At 32.6% G+C, this 20025-nt stretch overlaps 4 protein-coding genes and 1 long non-coding RNA gene across 7 annotated transcripts; all 5 read left to right on the top strand.

Annotated features, from left to right (window-relative positions):
* The first annotated feature begins 436 nt into the window (after positions 1-436).
* Positions 437-5019, top strand: LOC114192139 (VAN3-binding protein-like). 3 transcript variants are annotated; one of them, XM_028081755.2, is made up of 7 exons: positions 437-832; positions 1383-1490; positions 2372-2822; positions 3273-3533; positions 3767-3816; positions 4025-4082; positions 4267-5019. In XM_028081755.2, the coding sequence occupies exons 1-7, from the start codon at positions 500-502 to the stop codon at positions 4488-4490; spliced, it is 1485 nt and encodes a 494-aa protein (XP_027937556.1). In that variant the 5' UTR covers positions 437-499; the 3' UTR covers positions 4491-5019. The 3 variants fall into 3 exon arrangements, with proteins under 3 accessions (XP_027937556.1, XP_027937555.1, XP_027937554.1); XM_028081754.2 differs by having other exon boundaries at positions 1380-1490; XM_028081753.2 differs by having other exon boundaries at positions 1371-1490.
* Positions 5020-7337: 2318 nt separating this feature from the next.
* Positions 7338-8152, top strand: LOC114189781 (uncharacterized). Its single transcript, XR_003605732.2, has 3 exons — positions 7338-7443; positions 7542-7655; positions 7872-8152. It is a non-coding gene; the product is annotated as an uncharacterized LOC114189781 (long non-coding RNA).
* Positions 8153-9994: 1842 nt separating this feature from the next.
* LOC114189858 (uncharacterized) lies at positions 9995-10952 on the top strand. Its single transcript, XM_028078574.2, has one exon. The coding sequence runs from the start codon at positions 10218-10220 to the stop codon at positions 10734-10736; it is 519 nt and encodes a 172-aa protein (XP_027934375.1). The 5' UTR covers positions 9995-10217; the 3' UTR covers positions 10737-10952.
* A 1216-nt stretch (positions 10953-12168) lies between these two features.
* On the top strand, positions 12169-13959 carry CLH2 (chlorophyllase 2). The gene is made up of 3 exons (XM_028078603.2): positions 12169-12365; positions 12467-12621; positions 13175-13959. Exons 1-3 carry the CDS (start codon positions 12272-12274, stop codon positions 13868-13870), a joined length of 945 nt encoding a protein of 314 aa, XP_027934404.1. The 5' UTR covers positions 12169-12271; the 3' UTR covers positions 13871-13959.
* Positions 13960-16881: 2922 nt separating this feature from the next.
* LOC114189881 (heat stress transcription factor A-6b-like) lies at positions 16882-18517 on the top strand. The gene is made up of 2 exons (XM_028078602.2): positions 16882-17452; positions 17612-18517. Exons 1-2 carry the CDS (start codon positions 17189-17191, stop codon positions 18335-18337), a joined length of 990 nt encoding a protein of 329 aa, XP_027934403.1. The 5' UTR covers positions 16882-17188; the 3' UTR covers positions 18338-18517.
* The last annotated feature ends 1508 nt before the right edge of the window (positions 18518-20025 follow it).

The following is a 20025-nucleotide window of genomic DNA, read 5'->3' as shown; positions in this document are numbered from 1 at the left end:
TAGAACTCATCTATGGTGCTTTTTTCCTTTTCCGCACTTGAAAAATGATCCATTTTTTTTACCACAATTGTGAGTGAAACACCAAAGTTTTTTTTTTTATTGAAATTTATTTGATTATATAAATAGATTACTAAATCAATTAGAACTTCTATGGAATTTATTGATTTTTATTTGATTATATAAATATATTACTAAATCAATTAAAGCTTCTAATTGATCTACCTATTCAACATGTTTTTCCCCTCACTTTTTCCCTTTGTCAAAAATTCCCCTTCTTTATATCTTTTATGAAGTGTGGTAGGGTATATTTTGCATGATGGCATCGAGCAACGATATCCGTTGATCGAATCCTGACAAAGATCAACGGTTGTCACATGTCTCCGTGCTCTTTTAATAGAACTTGTTACTTCCGCTCCCCTCTTCTTCTTTAAAACCTCTCTGATTCTCTGAACAAAACAAAACCTCTTCATCTTCGTTTCTTCAAAGCCCGAACCCGATAATGGAAAAGGAGCGACCCGCATGGAGACCCGACCCGTTTCACAGCACGGCGCCTCGCGACCCCATGGAGTTCCTCTCGCGGTCCTGGAGCGCCTCCGCGATGGAAGTCTCCAAGGCCCTCTCTTCGTCTCAACAGCTTCCACCTTGTTCCAACAAAACCAACAACAACAGCAACAACCACCTTAACCTTTGTTCCAACAATTCTAATGCCTCTGTGATACTCGAAGACATAGCTGGAGAAGTTGAAGAATCCGCCACTGTTTCCGGCAACCCGTTCTCCTTTGCTTCCTCGGAGACCTCGCAGATGATCATGGATCGTATCATGTCTCACTCCGTATGCTCTCTCACTCTTCCATTCTTTCTTCGTCTTCTCTTTCTTCACTTCTCACTTTATTCTCTCTGCAACTACTTCTATGTAGAAAGGAGAATAACAAAATCAAATTATTTCAATTTTTTCGTAGGGATTTCAATGTGTTTGTTGCTTAGTAGGAGCATATCAGTGGTTGAATTCAGTGAAGGAAACCGTGTTTTTTTTTTTCTGTATCAGTGTTGCTACTGTAAACATTTCAAGATCACTTTAATTAGTTTGATTTTTTTTCTTTTGATATACAAACTTTTTCTTTGTTTTTAATTACATTTAAACAATCTATTTTAGACATTTTAACTTTTTCGTTCATGTATATACAATTTTAAACCTTCTAGCTTTTACTGTCAAAATTTATGAAAACTAAAATACATAGGATGTATAAAAATTAAATTAAGTAAATGTGGTTTGAACATATATCCTTAATTTGAATATGTTTGTATGAGTAGTGTTCCATTTTTGTGTGTTAATGGTGAGAAAAGACTGAAGCAGAATGGGTGGTTTTGAGTTTGGTCAGCAGGAGGTATCGCCAAGAACCTCAGGAAGGCTCTCTCACAGCAGTGGCCCTCTTAATGGCTCCCTGACAGACAGCCCCCCGGTTTCTCCTTCTGAGATTGACGATTTCAAGGTAACTATGTCTCTCCCTCTCTTTCTCTCTCTCAACCGACAAACATGTTTTTTTTTTTAATGGAGTTTATACTTTTTGTTTTGGTGCAAAGCACGAACACTGATATCACTGCACACTTGGACCAAACCAACCAACCAAACCCACCATGTAGTTTCAGCTTTCTCTCTTACCAACAAAACAGAACAAACTTAAGAGAGACTCCTCTGCTTTTCTCTCTTCAATCCAAACAAAACAAACAAACTAGTTAGTACTTTTTTTTTTTTTTTTTTCATTTTTCCACTGCCCACTAAAAAATGGACTATTTTTTCTTCGGAATCCTCATGCTTCTGAGTGTTTCAATTTTTTCGTTAGGTTTACAATTCCAAAAGCTGTTTTTTTTTCCCCTTGCAATTTCAGTTACAAGGTTACACAGTGGTCCCCCCCTCTTTGTGAAATTGGTGAGCACCGCCAACAATAACCATTCTTCTGATTCCTGAACATGCCTGAAAAAAAATTTCCCACTGGGTTGCATTAATAGCTGATGGACCACCCTATGAGGAAAAATTGGAAAAATGGATTCAGCATAAGTTAACCATAGGCATTGACCAAAACATAAATAAAGATAAGTACAGTTTTGGCCTCTGCCACGCCAAGGTTGTTACCTTGTTCTTTTGTTCAGAACAGCAGAGACTAATGTTAACAATTTTTGTTAACTTGGTTCTAAAATATTTACAAATTTTGATAAGGGGTATTAGTGATTTGGAAATAGACACAGAATATTTTCACTGACACGACAAGATCCATTGTGAAACACACAAAGTTGATGTTGCAATACAAGTTGTTGGTTGCTGGTCTATGTTGTTGCTAAGAATGGCCCACCACATGGAATTTTTTCTCTGCAGTATAACCGTTCCAACAACAACCACAACGCCACCAGCATCATCACCGGTCTCAACGGTCAATACTGGGGTGCCGGCGGCGCTGCTGCGGCCGCCGCCGCAGGCGGTGGTAAGACAGTGGGGAGGTGGCTGAAGGACAGGAAGGAGAAGAAGAAGGAGGAGACCAGGGCGCACAATGCTCAGCTCCACGCGGCTGTTTCGGTTGCTGGCGTCGCTGCTGCTGTTGCTGCCGCCGCCGCCGCCAGAGCCGCCTCTTCCGGTTCCGGAAAGGACGAGCAGATGGCAAAGACTGACATGGCGGTGGCATCGGCGGCCACTCTGGTGGCAGCCCAGTGTGTGGAAGCGGCCGAGGCCATGGGTGCCGAGCGCGACCACCTGGCCTCGGTGGTCAGCTCCGCCGTGAACGTGAGATCCGCCGGCGACATCACGACGTTAACGGCAGCTGCGGCCACAGGTATGCCCATGACACTAGAAACAAATGACATTCACTTTAATTGCTTTAACGTGAAAAAAAAATTAACGTTATAATTCGATAAATATTTTGAATTTATTTAACTGTAATATACATGACTTTAAAGGGTAGAAGTTTTTTTGTGGTAATTATTTTTCATTTTTACTTACTTCACACTTGCTCAAATTTAGAAGAACCAAATAAAAAAACTTTTAAAGTGAATGAATTTTCTCTCAATTATTGTTTTTATCCCTTGTTTTGTACTAGCTTTTTTGGAAATATATCCTGACATAGGACAACTTTATATTATCTTGTTCTGATGTTCATGCAATATTTTCAGTTAACATTAGTTCTTGTTTGCAAAATGGATCTGTTTCTGTCCCTACATAGGATTGTTTTGTGGGGTTTTGATGCTTTTGTGTTGAGCATGGTGTTTGTGGCCTGATTTTGCAGCTTTACGCGGTGCTGCCACGTTGAAAGCGAGGGTCCTTAAGGAGGTTTGGAACATAGCAGCCGTGATTCCTGTGGAGAAGAATTTGGGTGGTGGTGGTAGTGGTGGTATAGGTAACAGTAACGGTAACGGTAGCAATGGTAGCAATGGCAGCTCTAATAGTAGCTTCAGTGGTGAAATTGTGCCAGAAGAAAATTTCTTGGGTATCTGTAGCAGAGAATTGCTAGCCAGAGGTTGTGAACTTCTCAAACGCACACGCACCGGTATATTTTCAATACATTTCTATTATGTTATTTTATTTTGTTTGATTCAGAACGTTTGTTACAATGAGTTTTGTTCTCTGCTATAATTAGGCATGGTCTCTGTTTTGTGTCTGCGGAGTAAAAAGACATTAGTAAAGCAGATCCTGTCGTGTTATTTTAAGTGTCCTGTTTTTCTTCCTTGTACGATGATTAGGAAATGATTTGTTTTGAGGAATCGGTTGTTGCTCTTGCAGGTGAACTGCATTGGAAAATTGTATCCGTTTACATAAACAGGATGAACCAGGTGCGACTTTTTGTTTACTTTGTTCGAAATCATGTATTAGATAAGCAATTATTTGGTGATGGATTAAAGAGTAGGAACCCGGTTTGTGAAAAAAAAAAAGGTTGTAAAGTGAGGGCGCTTAGAATGATGTGATGTGAAGGGGATGAGAACAAGTTTTAGTTTTCCGAGAAATGTGAAAGTGGTGTGATAACTCTTTTTATGGTCTCAGGTTATGGTGAAGATGAAGAGCAGGCACGTTGCTGGGACCATCACGAAAAAGAAGAAGAGTGAGTCTTTGATTTTGGTTTACTTTTTTGTCCCACTCTCGAAATAATTTAACTGAATTGGAGGTGGGTCTTGGTCCGGTTTAGGGATTTGTGAAAGCTGTGGTCTTTAAAGTAGGAAAAAGAATGAAAAGAGTTGTTCTTTAGGTTTAATTCCAAACCCCTTTTTTGAAAAAATGTTGCACAGATGTGGTGCTCGGAGTGATCAAAGACATGGCTGCTTGGCCTGGTCGGCACTTGCTTGAAGGCGGAGAGAACCGTCGCTACTTTGGTTTGAAAACAGTGATGCGTGGTGTTGTTGAATTTGAGTGCAGAAATCAGAGAGAGTACGATGTGTGGACTCAGGGTGTGTCGAGGCTTCTATCTATTGCTGCCGAGAGGAACAACAGAAACAGAATATGCAACGTTTGATTGTGCGAAGAAATTTTGGGATTTGGGAAAAGAGAAAAGGGTAAAGAGAAAAAGGGAAAGTATGATTGATGATGATAATGATCTAATGAACATGGTAGTATATCTTTTGATACATGATGGGGTGGGGGGTTTGATCCAAATGTAAAAAAAAAAAAAAATTGAAATGAAGTTCCAATTATGTGATATGAGGGTTTTCTTTCTTGCTTTCTTTAATGTTGGGGGACATTTTTATGTATTTTTTGAATGGGAAAGTGAGAGAAAATCATGTGAATGAACCTTGGTGTTGTTCTTTTGCTGATTTGGAAAGAAGTTAAAGGAGTGAGTGAGTATCTTAGACCAAAGTTAGTCAAAAGAAAAGAACAAAAAAGAAAGGGTGAGATTTGAGTGAAGTGTAGCATTGAAGATAAAGACAAAGGTTGTTGTTGATGATCTATGTCTTTTGTTTATACATGTTGATCTGAGCTTTCTCTCATTGGATCCCGAGAAATAGTTTAAGGTTTTGTGAGATAGTCATCATTGTTTTGGATTATATTCCTCTTCACTTTGTGTTTTGTTTGGTTAAAGTAAAGTGGTGAACAGATATATAATATGCCTTCGCAAATATAGCTGAGAGTGACTTAACATGTAAACTATTCCTAACTTTACTTCAACATGTGGTAACTTCAAATTTAAAGCCTCTTTTGTTTTGCCCTTCTCTAAATGGTTTTCATAAAGTTTTAGTCACATTGTGTGCAAACCTAGCTAGGGAATAAAAAATACTCTTTTTCTTCATTGCCAATCATGACTTCAAACAAGTGAGTCAGATTCAGACATAGTATAATGAAAATTAACTTTATTTTATAGAATGGTTAAATATGTTTTGGTTCTTTAATTTTAGTGAAAATTAGAATTAATTTCTCTTAGAAATCTTGAACTAATTTAGTCCCTTGATTATGTAAATATGTGAATTTAGTTTTTTTAATCAAATTTTATTAAGTTTATTTAATGTTTAAAAAGATTTCATTATAGTATTTTAATTTTGTTTATATCGTTTAATATATGTTCGCTTCAATGTTAGCTAACAAATATGTTTAAAACATCAAATAAATTTTAAAAAATTGATTTAAATGATTTTTTGTTAAGTTTATTTGACATTTGAAGCGCGTTTCATAAAATATTTAACTTAACATTAAAGAAAAAATGTGTCAAACAGTATTAACAACTCAAATACAATTCTGAAATTTGATTTAAAAGACTAAATTTATGTATTTTAAGAAATAAATGACTAAATTAGTCTACAGTTTCGAAATGAACTAATTTCAAAATTGACTTAAAGTTAAGAGAAAAATATATATATAACTAAAATGTATTTGAGAAACAATACCAATTCAAATTAATGATTTAACAAATATATATTTAAGTTGAAAATTACAATATGTAGTATACTCTACTTTTTAATTTAGTTAGACTTAAATATAGTTTTAGCACTTTTTAAAATTTGTGAGTTTGATTTAGGTCTTTAAAAAAAAGAGGTTTCTTTGCTTTTCATTCTTATAAAATTCTAAATTAAAATTTGTATTTTTTTTTTTATAAAATGTGTGAATTTTATATTTGTCCTATTATTTTTATTTATTTATTTTCACCCTTTCAAAGTTTTAAATTAGTATCTTTGTCTTTAATACTCATATAGTAAGGTAGATTATTTGTATTGAAAATATCATTTATTCTTTTTAACACAAATAGTTAAGTAGTGATATATATATATATATATATATATATATAAAGACAATGAAAGTGTTAATTTTCAATTACACAGGGACTAAAAAAATTACGAAGACTAACAAAAATGATTCATTCATTATCTAAGACATATTTAGACCATTTAGACTTTAGACAAGAAACAATATCTACAACAATTAATTTACACCAATATAAATGTACTTTTGACGTACAATTTAGTTTTACAATTTTACCAATATCATTATTTTACAATGATAATATTTTCTTGATCATACGAACTGTTTTTTATTACTGAATACGAATGTGCAATAATATATGTGTTTTTACTAATTCAAAATGATAATTTTATAAATACTTATTTAAATTGAAAATAATTCATAATATTCTGTATAATGAATAAGTAATATAGGAATCAAAGCATACACAGTTGTTATCGAAGCATAAACTTTGTAATCATTGAAGAGATATATATAGTTAATTTTAATAAACATAATTATATTTAATAAATGATTAAAACATTTACATTAATACCGTTCAATATAATTTTAATACTGTTGATATTAGCAGTAAAAATAAATATTGTTGGTGTTTTATACTGAACTATACAACGGGACTTGTTTAGTTGTGTATTGTGTTGTGAACACATGTTTGTTTGGTGTCTAAACAAGACAAGACCATTAATGAGCTGAAACAAGTAAGGGGGCTTATCCTTACACCTCCAATAATATTTCCTGTACCCTCAAAATTAAATTTATTTCCATGTTTGTCCATGGTAAAAATTAAGAGTTACTAACTCTCTCTTTTTCACCGCTCCTATGCACCCCAAAACCATACACCCTCACCCTCTGCACCCCCATAACGCAATCCAATAAAGCAATAAGAAACGGTTTTCCAAATCCGTTTCAAATATACGTGAAACGGAATACACACTCCGTTTTGTTTTTTTTTTTTTAACGAAACGGATTGTGAAATCTGTTTCGCAGAAAGCTGAAACGGAACACACAATCCATTTCCTTTTTTATTTTATTTTAACTGAAACGGATTGTGGAAGCCGTCTCCCAAACGGCTGAAAGGGAACCTGGAATCCGTTTCGGTGTTTTTTTTGGTTTTTCCCAATATTTATGCAGGCTTACATCCATCTATCATAGGAGGATTCAGTGGAATGTGTGTTGTCATGGGTGTTGCTGCAACATTTGTGTCTTCAACTCTGGTCGAGCAATTTGGCATTTTAAAGGTTTGTTCTCTATCTTTAGTAGTTTTAATTTTACTCTTGCACATGGGAATGTTTGAGCACTCTTTTTTATTAAGATAATTATTGTTTCCCTGTACCAGGCTGGGGCAGTTGGGCTGGTATTTCAAGCTTTACTTCTCAGCATGGCTGTTGTTGTATACTTGAGTGGATCGATTTCTCATCAGAGTCCTCTTCTTACTTTCTTATTTCTGATTGTAAGTCACGAAAGTATGAAGTGTCTGAACCTTCACTAATATAAGATGAGTACAAGATATCAGTTTTGAAAAAAGTTGCAACAGGTCATTGAAATTCTGTTATAACAGCAGAAGTAGGAAAATTTTAAACTGTATTTTTAATGTAAAATTAACTTTTGTCAAGTTTGTTCAAACTGAATTTTGTTAACATAAACTGTTGTGCTTCTGTCTGTTCAGATTTTATAGCGGTTAGGGCACATGTCATATGATGTTGTAGGGGCACAAATTCTCCAGACAGAAATCCCATCATCCAAAGCAAATCTCATTGGAACGACAGAGATTGTTGTTGCTAGTTTAGCGGAGTCCATAATGCTTGGTGTTGCAATAATTGCAAATGATCCTTCTCATTTTGGATGCTTGGCCTTGTTGTCTCTTCTATCGGTTATTGGTGCAACATGGATGTTCTGTAGATGGCTATTGAATCCAACAGATGAACAAAAGAACCTTTTTGCTGTTGAATCCAACAAATGAACCAAGGAACCTATTTTTTTATAATCCTCAATTTGACAAATATGTAAGTATCCCTTGTATTTATCAGTTGTAGTTTACGAGCATATTTTTCCTGTGACCTACATCTCTACCATGTAAAATGCAACAAAATTGTCCATGTACTTATAATCCTCACCTTGATGCCTGTGCAAGTATTCATTCTCTATATTACTATTTCATCATTTGTTAGCATTATTTTTCTGTGTTACTATCTACAATTGTTCATGAAGTGCTGACCCTTGTTTGATGTTTTCTTATGCTATGACATAACCATTTGGTGGGGAAACATGTGTGGTACTTGTCATATTGTTTCCTTTCTTAGTTCGACATTAACTCATGTAAACCACGAGATAACTTGCTTGGTCTTGTATGAATCATTAGGATAAATTTGAGATTTTGTTTCTTGGTGAGACAGATTTCAAATTCCATTTCACACCTTTACGAAACGGATTACGTAAGCTGTTTCGCGAAAAAATTGAAAATATTTGGGAAACGGAATACGAATTCCGTTTCATAAAATTGTGAAACGGATTCTGTAATCCGTTTCAAAAAAAAAATCAAATTTTTTTGAAACGGATTACAGAATCCGTTTCACAATTTTATGAAACGGAATTCGTATTCCGTTTCCCAAATATTTTTCAATTTTTTCTCGAACCGGATTACGTATTCCGTTTCAAATTGGTGTGAAACGGATGCCAGAATGCGTTTCATAAAGATTTCGTGTTGTTTTTTTGAAACGGAATGTGGAAACTGTTTCATACATTTTGAAACGGAATACAAATTCCGTCTCACATCATAAACAGAAAAAAAAAAGTTAAGCTAATATTAAGGCTAACCTGGACAGAAGATGAAAGCTTAGGGACCACACCAGAATGAAACGGAAAAAATTTTAAATGAAGGCACAGTAATGAGTAATGAGACGGAGAAGAAACGGGAGAAGAAATAGTATGAAATTATTTTGGGGTGCAGAGAAGTTGGCGACGCAGTAAATGAAATTTACTGCGTTGCTACCCACTTTCACTTGTATATTAATGAAGGGTATAATAGTAAATTTTGAGAGTACAGAAGACGTCTTGGAGGTGCAGGAAGAAGCGCCGAACAAGTAATTGGTAGTTGGGCTGGGCTTTTCTCCAATTTAGTGGCCCAACATTTGAAGTTTCACACTTCCTTACTTGAGGTGAAAGAAATAATTCAATTTAATTCTAATAAGTAAATATGGATATCGAGAGATCAGATTTTATTTAATCATTTTATAATAGTGACTCACTTTTAATAAAATATCAAATAAATAGTCGTGATGATAGAAAATTATAAATTAATAATAAAATTGATAAAATTTAAATTTATGTATAATTAGTAATTTAGTCTCTCTATACGTCTTTATCTCATTTTGTTTTTTATATATTGTTTTTTAAGAAAATGATATTTTAATTCATTTTTTTATCCACTTTTATCTTATTATTTTAATCATCACTAGATTATATTTTTTTTATATTTTTTAATGATGTGATATGATAATCTAGTGATAATCGAAATGATGAGTTAAAAGTAGGTCAAAAAATAATGGATTGAAAAGTATCATTCTCTTTCCTAATATTCAAATAAGATCTGTATTGGTAAAACGTATATATTGAGAAACAAACTCACCAAATAGGCAATGTGACGAGGAACTAAGTCAATCTAAACCCTAAAAAAACGGCCACAGTTAACACCTTATTCATCTCCTCCTACATTTTAGCTTAGTCATCATCTCCCAAAACTAAATATCCTATAAAAAGCAAATTTTTTCCCTATATATTGACTTTCATAACTCACCATTTCTGCACCTGGTTCCCATGCCATGGCCAAGCACAGAACAAAACGATAAAACCTTTCGCTCATAAAACTTTTTCTCCCTTATTTCTTCAAATTTAAAGAGACATCCACACCCCGTGCGGATTATCACGGAAACGGAAGAGAGAAGGATAAGGGGAAAAGACAAAAAAAAAAAACCAAACTAATAACTGCCGTCAGGTAGCGGCTACGACGTCAGTTATGTCGAAAAAGGTTGTTCTCCGCTCGGCCGTGTCTCGCCCGGGGCAGCCGCTGCTGACGCAGAGCCGGAGCTTCCCCCAGACGGGGACGAGGCTGGGGGAGGCGGTGGGCGGCACCGCCGCCGTGTGCTGCTGCTTCTCGTTCGGGCTGGCGAACATGATGTATCTGACGATGTACAAGGTGCCGGCGAGACTCTGCCAGAAGGCGCTGCGGCGGAAGCGGCGGCATCTGCGGAGCAACAGCGATGGATTGGAGATGGTGAATCACTCGCGACGGTGCACGTGCGGATGCTGCGACGACATCATGGGCGCCGGGCGGGTGTACCCGCTGTGCAGCGAGGACGAGGAGGACGTGGCGGCGCTTCGGCGGCGGAGCGTGGCGGAGAAAGACTCGGACATGGTGGAGCTGGAGAAAGAGATGTGGGAGAGATTTTACGGATCTGGGTTCTGGAGAAGCCCCTCTCAGAAAAATGAAAAAAGTGTTTATGTTCCAAATCTTAAGCTGGTTCCTGTTAAGTGATTTTCTTGGCTCAACCTCTTAACATGAATGAACATTAATGGGATTTATTTATTTTTGGAAATTTTCCCTTAATGTTCTTCTTTTTGGATGCTTCATTTTAATCTATTTATCAAATTCTCTCTTCCCTTCTCTATGCTTTCAATGTCATCATCATCCAAAGGATTCGGTTTTTCAATCCAAATCTTCACAAATGAGATGATCAGTTTTTTTCTTGTAGTATGCTTATTTTCTCCCACCTCCATTATCAAACTTTGTTCTTATCATAATGTAATAATGTTATAATTAATAATATTATAATAATTTTAAAATAACATAACCTTTAATTTCAAGATTTTTTTTTTTATGATAATGTAATTTTGAAACTAAAATATTAGATGATTAGTTATAGAAAATGTAAATAGTTTCATCAGAAACACAATGTTTACTATTATTATTATTATTATTATTATTATTATTATTATTATTTTTGGTAAATGTTAATAAAAGAAAAAAAGAAGATACAATAAGCAAGGAAAAAAAAATTGTTCATGTGATACAAAGATGAAAAAGAAGATAAAACAAAGAAAATTGGTAGTAATACTAATAGAGCTATTGTTAGAAATGGATGCTTAAATAAAAGAAAAAAAAAAACTCCAATTCGATTAATAACTATTGCTAAATTTTATCAGACCAAATTTTAGGATAATAGGAGTAAACAATAAATGATGTCTTATTATATTTAAACCGTCAGTATAACTTAATATATTTTAACAATATATTCAACAACATCTAAAAAAATTAGAAATAAATATTTATGTGTAAGATACATAAATAGAATAGGTCATGAACATATTTCACACTATTTTTGACAGAAAGAATAAACAAAAATTAAATTTAATATTTTTTTTTGTATTTTTTCAAATGTATGTTCATTGAGTTTTAAGATATGTGTAATAATATTTCTTAATTTCATTTTTATTAGACTTATCATATTAGGATAATTAATGTAGAACTTGTCACATATTTTTTTCACAATTTTGTTTTTTTATATATTTTAAAATATTAGTTTTATGTTTATAACTTGATTTTTGTATTTTTATCTCTTAGATAAAAAGGTTGTACCTCTCTCACTGTTATCAATTATCGATAAAGTGTTATTTTATATCACAGATTTACTATTTTTTTTTATCAATAAAAAATCAATATTGGCGCTTTACAAGTAAAATGAAATTCATTTAACATAGTCAGCATATTTTTGTATTTCTCTGAATGAAAAGTATTTTGTAAAAAAAAATACGGGAAATTAAAGGTGTGAACTTAGCTAAACAGGGGGTGGAATTAGCAAAGCCCCATTAGTTTTTGTGCATAAAGAATCTTTAGCCTCAAACATGTTGTTGGGTCTTTGGTCCACTAAAAGTCAAACAAAAGTTAAAATATCATCTTCAGCCAAACCAAAATATCAAAAGAAACTAAAGTACACAACAAGGCTAAATAAAAGCCACAAGTTTATCATCTAATTCTGCAGCAAAAACTTAGCAGAAGCTCAATTTTCAGTTATGTGTTCTTATTCATCTACCACTGTCTTTGACATCGGAAAGTACACAACTGAGATTTTAAGGGTTGAATCTTCGTCGTGTACACAGAACAATGGTACACTATGGTTTCCTTAACTTTTACAATTATGTTTCTGTAATTTTTGGTTACTCAAAACTCAGTTCTCTGTGTAACTTTTTTTGTTTTTCTGCGTTCAGTTCCACCACCAAAACCTCTCTTGATTGCTACTCCTCTTGAAGCTGGAGAATTCCCACTTCTGATGTTCCTACATGGCTATCTTCTTTACAACGTCTTCTATTCTCAGCTGATACAACATGTTGCTTCTCATGGATTCATCGTCATTGCTCCTCAGGTCACTACTTACCATTTTACTCCTTAATTATTGTAAAAAGCTACTTGCTTTTTCATGTATCAGTTATGAGAAAACATCTTAGTGAATAATATTATACTGTCTCAGTGGTTGACCATGCTATCTTAGAGTGTTTAATTGATTGGGAAAATAGATTTGGGATTATTATTTCTCAGAGGTTATAGTTTATCATGCCATTACTTGATTAACAAACACAGGCATAACAGAGATTATTCTTTTCAATCATCATCATTTCCGTGTTTACTACACTGCATGAGTACAATGTAAGTTTTTTTTTCCCCTTTAGACATAAGGATATATGCATGTCCTAAGCATCATAATTATGGGAAATCATTAGATATTAGGTCTGGTTTTGATGTTGAGGAAGAAGTCATCATGATGACACCTTGGCCTTTGCAAACAAATTGGCTTCTTTCCCTTGATCCTCTACCACAACTTTCTTAACAGAGATTTAAGTGTATGTGACTAACCCTTTTTGATGCAACTATCCCATATGAATGGAGATACAAATTTCAATCTTGTTTGCGTTTGACAGTTGTACACAGTGGCAGGACCTGATACAAGCGATGAGATTCATTCTGCAGCTGCAATAACAAATTGGCTATCAGAAGGACTCTGCAAGTTTCTTCCACCAAATGTAAGACCAAACTTGAACAAGGTAGCACTTTCTGGGCATAGTCGTGGAGGAAAAACAGCATTTGCTCTTTCTCTGAGGAAACTAAACATCAGCACTGATATAAAGTTTTCAGCTTTGATAGGAGTGGACCCAGTTGATGGAATGGACAAAGGAAAGCAAACTCCCCCACCAGTTCTCTCCTACGTTCCTCACTCATTTGATTTTGACATGCCAGTGATGGTGATAGGGTCAGGTCTTGGTGAAGTGAAAAGGAATCCATTGTTTCCTCCTTGTGCACCTAAGGGTGTGAACCATGAGAATTTCTTCAGCGAGTGTAAGAAACCTGCATGGTATTTTGTGGCCAAGGATTATGGCCACTCTGACATGCTAGATGATGACACCAAAGGAATTAGAGGGAAAGTTACATATTGTTCATGCAAAAATGGAGAGTCCAGAAAACCAATGAGAAAGTTTGTTGGAGGAGTTATTGTTGCATTCTTGAAAGCATACTTTCATGATGATTATGGGGACTTGTTGGGTATCAGAGACAGGCATGTGAGTCTGCCATTGGAGTTCAAATTTGATTCTTATCTGTCAAATTCACAGAAGATGTAGACCTTATATTTCTGAGTTCGGATTCTCTGATGGTGTTTTTTGTTGCTGTTTTCTCTTGAATATTATGTAATGATTTTAAAACGTTAAAATAGATGATAATCAGTATATTATAAAAATACAGTAACGAAACAGTATATAAAAATCAACCGAAAATCCAAATTCATATTTTTGCTATTATCACACTTGTCACATATCACTCAACTTCTGAGTTACAAGTGAAGTTTGCATCATCTTGAGCAAGATATTAATAAATTGCTCTTTCTTTTATACTGCATTTGGTCTTTTTCTGTTATTTGACAGACCAAAGATAGAACTATTTGACAGACATAAAAACCAGTAACCATAGTTGAAGTGATGTTAGGAACTTGGAATTTTGTATACTAAAATTGATTCCAAACTTTTTGGTTTTTACATATAATAGAGTGAATAAAGGTTTTTCAACTTATTGTTGGAACTTTTTTTATCATTAATTACTGTTTCTGTTGTGTTTATATATGTTGATGTGTATTCATGTTTTCAGTTTTTAATAATATCCCGTAATTGATTATATTAGACATTATAATTGTTTCCAAATCTTATTTTTAAAACAAAATTAATATTGATAATAAAAAATAAAAAATTACCACTATCTCTCCCAAAATTATTGTAATATTATTTTCTTAATTCTTCAGACAAATAATTTTTATTTACGATCTACTTTTTTCTTTCTTTCTGTCAAGCAACAGAACACTGAAGTTAGTATGAACACCAAATATTCATAACATATCTTTTAACATGAAAATTTTGTATTATAAATATCGAACAGCTTTTCTTGAAGAATTTAAACCAACTTAAATTAAACTGTGAAATGCGTTTTTGTTAAATTTTATATTAAATTAAAACTAAAATAAATCAGCCTACATTTAATTTTTATATTTATTTGAGTCATTATTTACTAAAAAATCGAATTAAATTAATATGTGAAACATCAACATAAAGTTCTAGTTTTAAACAACAACAATAATAATAAATATAATTTTGAATGCATTTTTTTTAAATACCTTTAAGTTGAGAGGGACACCATTCTTTGATTGGAATTGACTGTTGGCTATTGAATCATTAAAGAGTCTTCACCTAATTTTCTCAGATTCTATTTTTTTAATAATATATAATATTAAATTCATTTAATTTTAATTTAAAAATAATATATCTAATCTCATGTGAGAAATTACTAGTATTTTATACCATCTATATCTATTAGAATAAAATCAACAACATTGTTCACATATTTATAAATAAATTTGTTATCGATTAATTAGTTAAGTTATGAAATCATATATTATAAATATTTTACAAAACTCTTTTTAACAAAAATAAAAGTTAAGGAATTTTCTCACATTTGCAAAACATTAATATAATTTTGATCATAATATGTTTCACATTATATCTAAGAATAATACGAATCTCTTTGTTTATGCTAAATTAGCTATGATTAAAAATAATTTATTTATACGTGACTTTTATAGTACACACATACAAAAATTGATATATGTTATCAATTTTGTTTTAAGTTTGTCTCTGTTCTAACGTAGTTATAAAAAAAAGCAATTTTTTTTCTGTTTCTATTTTTTAAATAACTATCTAAGTAGGTTGAAATCATAATTTATATATATATATATATATATATATATATATATATATATATTATGCTAAAGATTCAACAATAATCATACTTTTTATTATTACATTAAATCCTTTTCTATATATTTAAATTTGTTGTAAATATTAAGAACATTATCCTTTCCATTTACAATCTTTTCCTTCACAAAATTCCAGAAACTTCTGACAACTCATTTTCACAAGAGTTATGAACATCTGAAAAGGACAAACGAAATGAGATGAACACAATGATTAAAGAAAGAACCAAAGAGGAAATATCCTAAAAAAATTCTCTGCAAACTTCTCTGTTTATAATAACATAACGACTTGCCACATTCTCATACTCTAAACTTAACAAGTAAAGTCTTATAATAATGCATCTTCTTCTTTTTTTCTTTTTTCCTTTTATTCATATTATAACTTCTTCACATAAAGCAATGTTCTTTTATAATTATGTTTTTATAAAAAAGTTATGGTGATAAAATACATAGAAAATGCTGAAACCATAATAATAAAATGTGTGAAAAAAGATGAAGAATGAAATATTCAGAAATTGAAAACTTGATGAAGAATTAAAGAAAAAAAGCATATAAATTAGTAAACATTAATATGAAAGCCAACATGGCCTTTAATGAACACTAATACATCTTCAACTCAGTCTCTAAAATGAAACAGAAAAGGAAAAAATAAAAAATAATTAATGAAATCACACAGTGAAACATTGAGACGAGAAATATCAGGTTGCCACCTGCCTCCTTGTTCCTTTCAACACTCATGTGATCTTTATAAAAGGACTGCAAAAAAGAGAAAGAACAAAAACAACAGATACTATTTCTTATTTGATGCATCATTGAAGGTGTTTCTTTAAAATAACTTCTAGAAAAAAATATATATAAAAAATTAATTTACATATAAATTAAAATTAATTTTTATTAACAGAAAAAACAACTTTTTAAACACATGAACTCATTCATATTTTGAGTTAAATATGTTTTTATTTTCTTAATTTTCATTAAATTTTAGAATTAGTTTATTTTAAAATTTTGGATCAATTTAATCCTTATTTGTTTGAAATATGCGAATTTAATTTTTTTAATCAAATTTTATTAGGATTATTTGATGTTTCGTATGCATTTTAAAATTGTATCTATATTATTTATTTTGTTTGATATATTTTTCTTTAATGTTTAATTAAATAAGATTATAAAATATGTTTGAAATATAATAAAATTTAATTAAAAAAATTAAATTTATGTAATTTAAAATATAAAAAACTAAATTAGTTTAAAATTTTAAAATTGACTGATTTTAAAATTTATCATATTTTATTTTTATAAAATTCTTATTAAAAGCTGTTCGGAAGAGTTTCCAACCACCTCTTATTGTGTTCCAAATCCATGTACGATCACAAGAGCTTGGGGACAACTTCTCTAAACTTCACACGTTACAAAACTCTTTCTTTGTCTTATGGTGCCACCCTTTGAATCCAATTTTCCTTTGAGTTTCACTCCAAAGCAGTTCCATTTTAGATAACTAAATAGTAGACACCGATCATCATCACCTTGTTGAGAGAGCGAGAGAGAGAGAGCTTCACATTCAAAAACGAAAGGCAAAGGCATCGTTTTTCACCAACCCAGATCGAAGCTTGTGTGTGGATTGATTTGTTTGAATATTGGAAATATGAATGATGATGATGGTCCTGTGATTGTGAAGGAAGAGTTTTCTCCACAACCGCTTGAGGGGCTTCATGAAAGTGCTCCTCCACCGTTCCTCACAAAGACTTACGACATAGTCGATGATGTTTCCACTGATGACATAGTTTCATGGAGCAGAGGAAACAACAGCTTCGTTGTGTGGGATCCTCAAGCCTTTTCCATCACTCTTCTCCCCAAATACTTCAAACACAACAACTTCTCCAGCTTTGTCAGACAGCTCAACACCTATGTACGTATACTTTAATTACATCATCGTATTCTCATTAACTCTTCTGATCTGCATTCATGTTACAACCACGAATCCATATAATCTTCTCCAGTTGTGTGTGTCTGAATTGTTTGTTGAGATTTTAGGGATTTGAAAAGAAGGAACTTGGTGTTGTTGTAGGGGTTTAGAAAGGTGGATCCTGATAAATGGGAGTTTGCCAATGAAGGGTTTCTCAGAGGACAAAGGCATCTATTGAAGATGATAAGGAGGAGGAAGAGCAGTCATCAACCTCAGCCACTGCAACGATCTCTTGAGCATTGTGTTGAAGTAGGGAGGTTTGGATTAGATGGAGAAATGGATGGGTTGAAACGTGACAAGCAAGTTCTGATGATGGAGCTGGTGAAACTCAGACACCAACAGCAGAACACAAAGAACCATCTTCAATCAATGGAAAGTAGGCTCAGAAAGACCGAACAGAAACAGCAGCAGATGATGAAGTTCTTGGGAAGGGCAATGCAGAACCCCAACTTCTTGCAACAATTGGTTCAACAAAGGGAGTGGAGGAAGGAGCTGGAAGAAGCTTTTTCCAACAAGAGAAGAAGGCCTATTTGTGATGCTGAAGAATGCTCAGATTTGGTTAAACTTGAACAAGAGGAGTATGATGATGAAATGTCAGAGCTTGAAGTTTCTGACATAGAGCTTGCTATGAACATGGAGGAACAAAGTGGTGAGGAGGAGAAAGGAGGTGAAGCTGAAAGTAGAAATGAAGGCATTGAGGAAGTACTGTGGGAAGAACTTCTGAATGAGGGTGTTGAAGAAGATCTACTAGCATTGGAAGATGATGATGATAATGAAGATGTAACTTTGTTGTCTGAGGAACTTGGTTATTTAGCTTCCAAGTCCTAAATAAGATTGATGCAGTCCAAGGTTGTGTTTGCGGTATGATCTTAAAACTTTTGGTCAAAAATAACTTCAACTATGTTCTTTTTCTGACAGATTTTACATGCATCTGGAATTTTTATTTTTTATTTGGTTTTGTGTTGCTACCTGAATTGCTTGAGTTGGAATTGTTATTGATTACTATAATTAGTGAGTGAATAGTGAATTAATTTATAAAGTTCGTAAATTAGATATCTCACGAATGCTGAAGGAAAATGTTAACCATATGTAGATAGATGCACTACAAGTCCTCTTCTGAAATAAAAAGAAAAAAATGTATTTTTTCTTCTAACCAATTTGCTTTGTTGTAATATTGTTGATAGATATTAGATGGGTTTTAGTGATTTGACCCGAAAAGTGGATGTTGTGGTGTTGAGATATGATTGGAAGATGAAAGTCTTGGTTACATTCCAAACAAATCCAGAAGAGGCTACTTTTGGATATTATAAAAACATTATTGTTGAAAACAAACTATTATGTTGATGTTCTTTTGCATTCTAGCACATCCTAGGCCAAAATAAAAGGACCATTCTAGCTAGTGCGATCTACTATATTCAAAAAGTGTGTGAATCAACATGACATTAACTTTACAGCACCCAATCAAAGAAGTTAGAATTTTCAAACTGCTACTTATTCCTTTACCACCTTTTTCTAGGGTAAATGTCATGTATTTACCCTTTATAAGAAGAAAAAAAAAATAGTAGTGAAAACTATTCACAATTGTTTTGTCGTAGGAGTATTGGTGTGCGGTAAATTTGAATACATTTTTTTTTTCTTTAAATTCTTTGAGACGTTTAACAAAATTTTAAACTCCAGATATATTGATTTTAATGATATTTCTAAATTTATTTATTTACATTATTGATTTGTCATTTATTCTTGGATATTTGGATATATATATATATATATATATATATATATATATATATATATATATATAATTTTAAGAATGTAGTTGGCTTTCATTTCTTATAAGGTCAAATAGAATTTTAGTTTGTAAATTTAAATAGGAATTTGAGATTTGTTTATGTTTTAACTTTCAAAACTAATTTTTAAATGATAACGTTTTAAGCAACACAAAATGTGGCATATCATTTCAGTAATATAAAACTAGTAAAATAAGACCTTTTATAATAATATTCAAAATAGATCCTAGAGTATAAAGTAAATTATACAATTCAACCAACCACATGATTATATAAATATAACATTGCATTTATGCGATTCCCTTTAAAAAAATCTAACCGGTCATGTTCCTAAAGCATTTTTCAACTTTATGTGTTAGTTTCTCATCTAAAGATGTTTTTATACCTACAACATCATATGCTCACACCACGCCGGTGATCATTGTAAAAGAAAAAAATACAATACAAGAAAACAAAGAAAACATATAGGGTAAACTAGTTGAACAAAGGATACAAATAAATTTTAAACATCTCACATGTGTATAAGTTTCATGCCGAATATAAAACACAACCACTCAACATATTATATTGTCAACCAAGTTCTTCTAGACTTTATATTATCCGGATATGTGCACTTGAATCATACGTGTGAAGTCAAGCACTTGTGGTGATATAAACTATTCTATTGAGCTATCACACACAAGGTTAATCCTTGTTACAATCATAAGAACAATGGAACTATCTTTATGA

Source organism: Vigna unguiculata, chromosome 7 (assembly GCF_037176805.1).
Source record: "Vigna unguiculata cultivar grain cowpea cultivar isolate G323 ecotype 2 chromosome 7, ASM3717680v1, whole genome shotgun sequence".
Classification (NCBI taxonomy): Eukaryota; Viridiplantae; Streptophyta; class Magnoliopsida; order Fabales; family Fabaceae; genus Vigna; species Vigna unguiculata.
The sequence above is the reverse complement of the archived record's forward strand: the minus strand, read 5'-3'. Positions and strand labels throughout refer to the sequence as shown.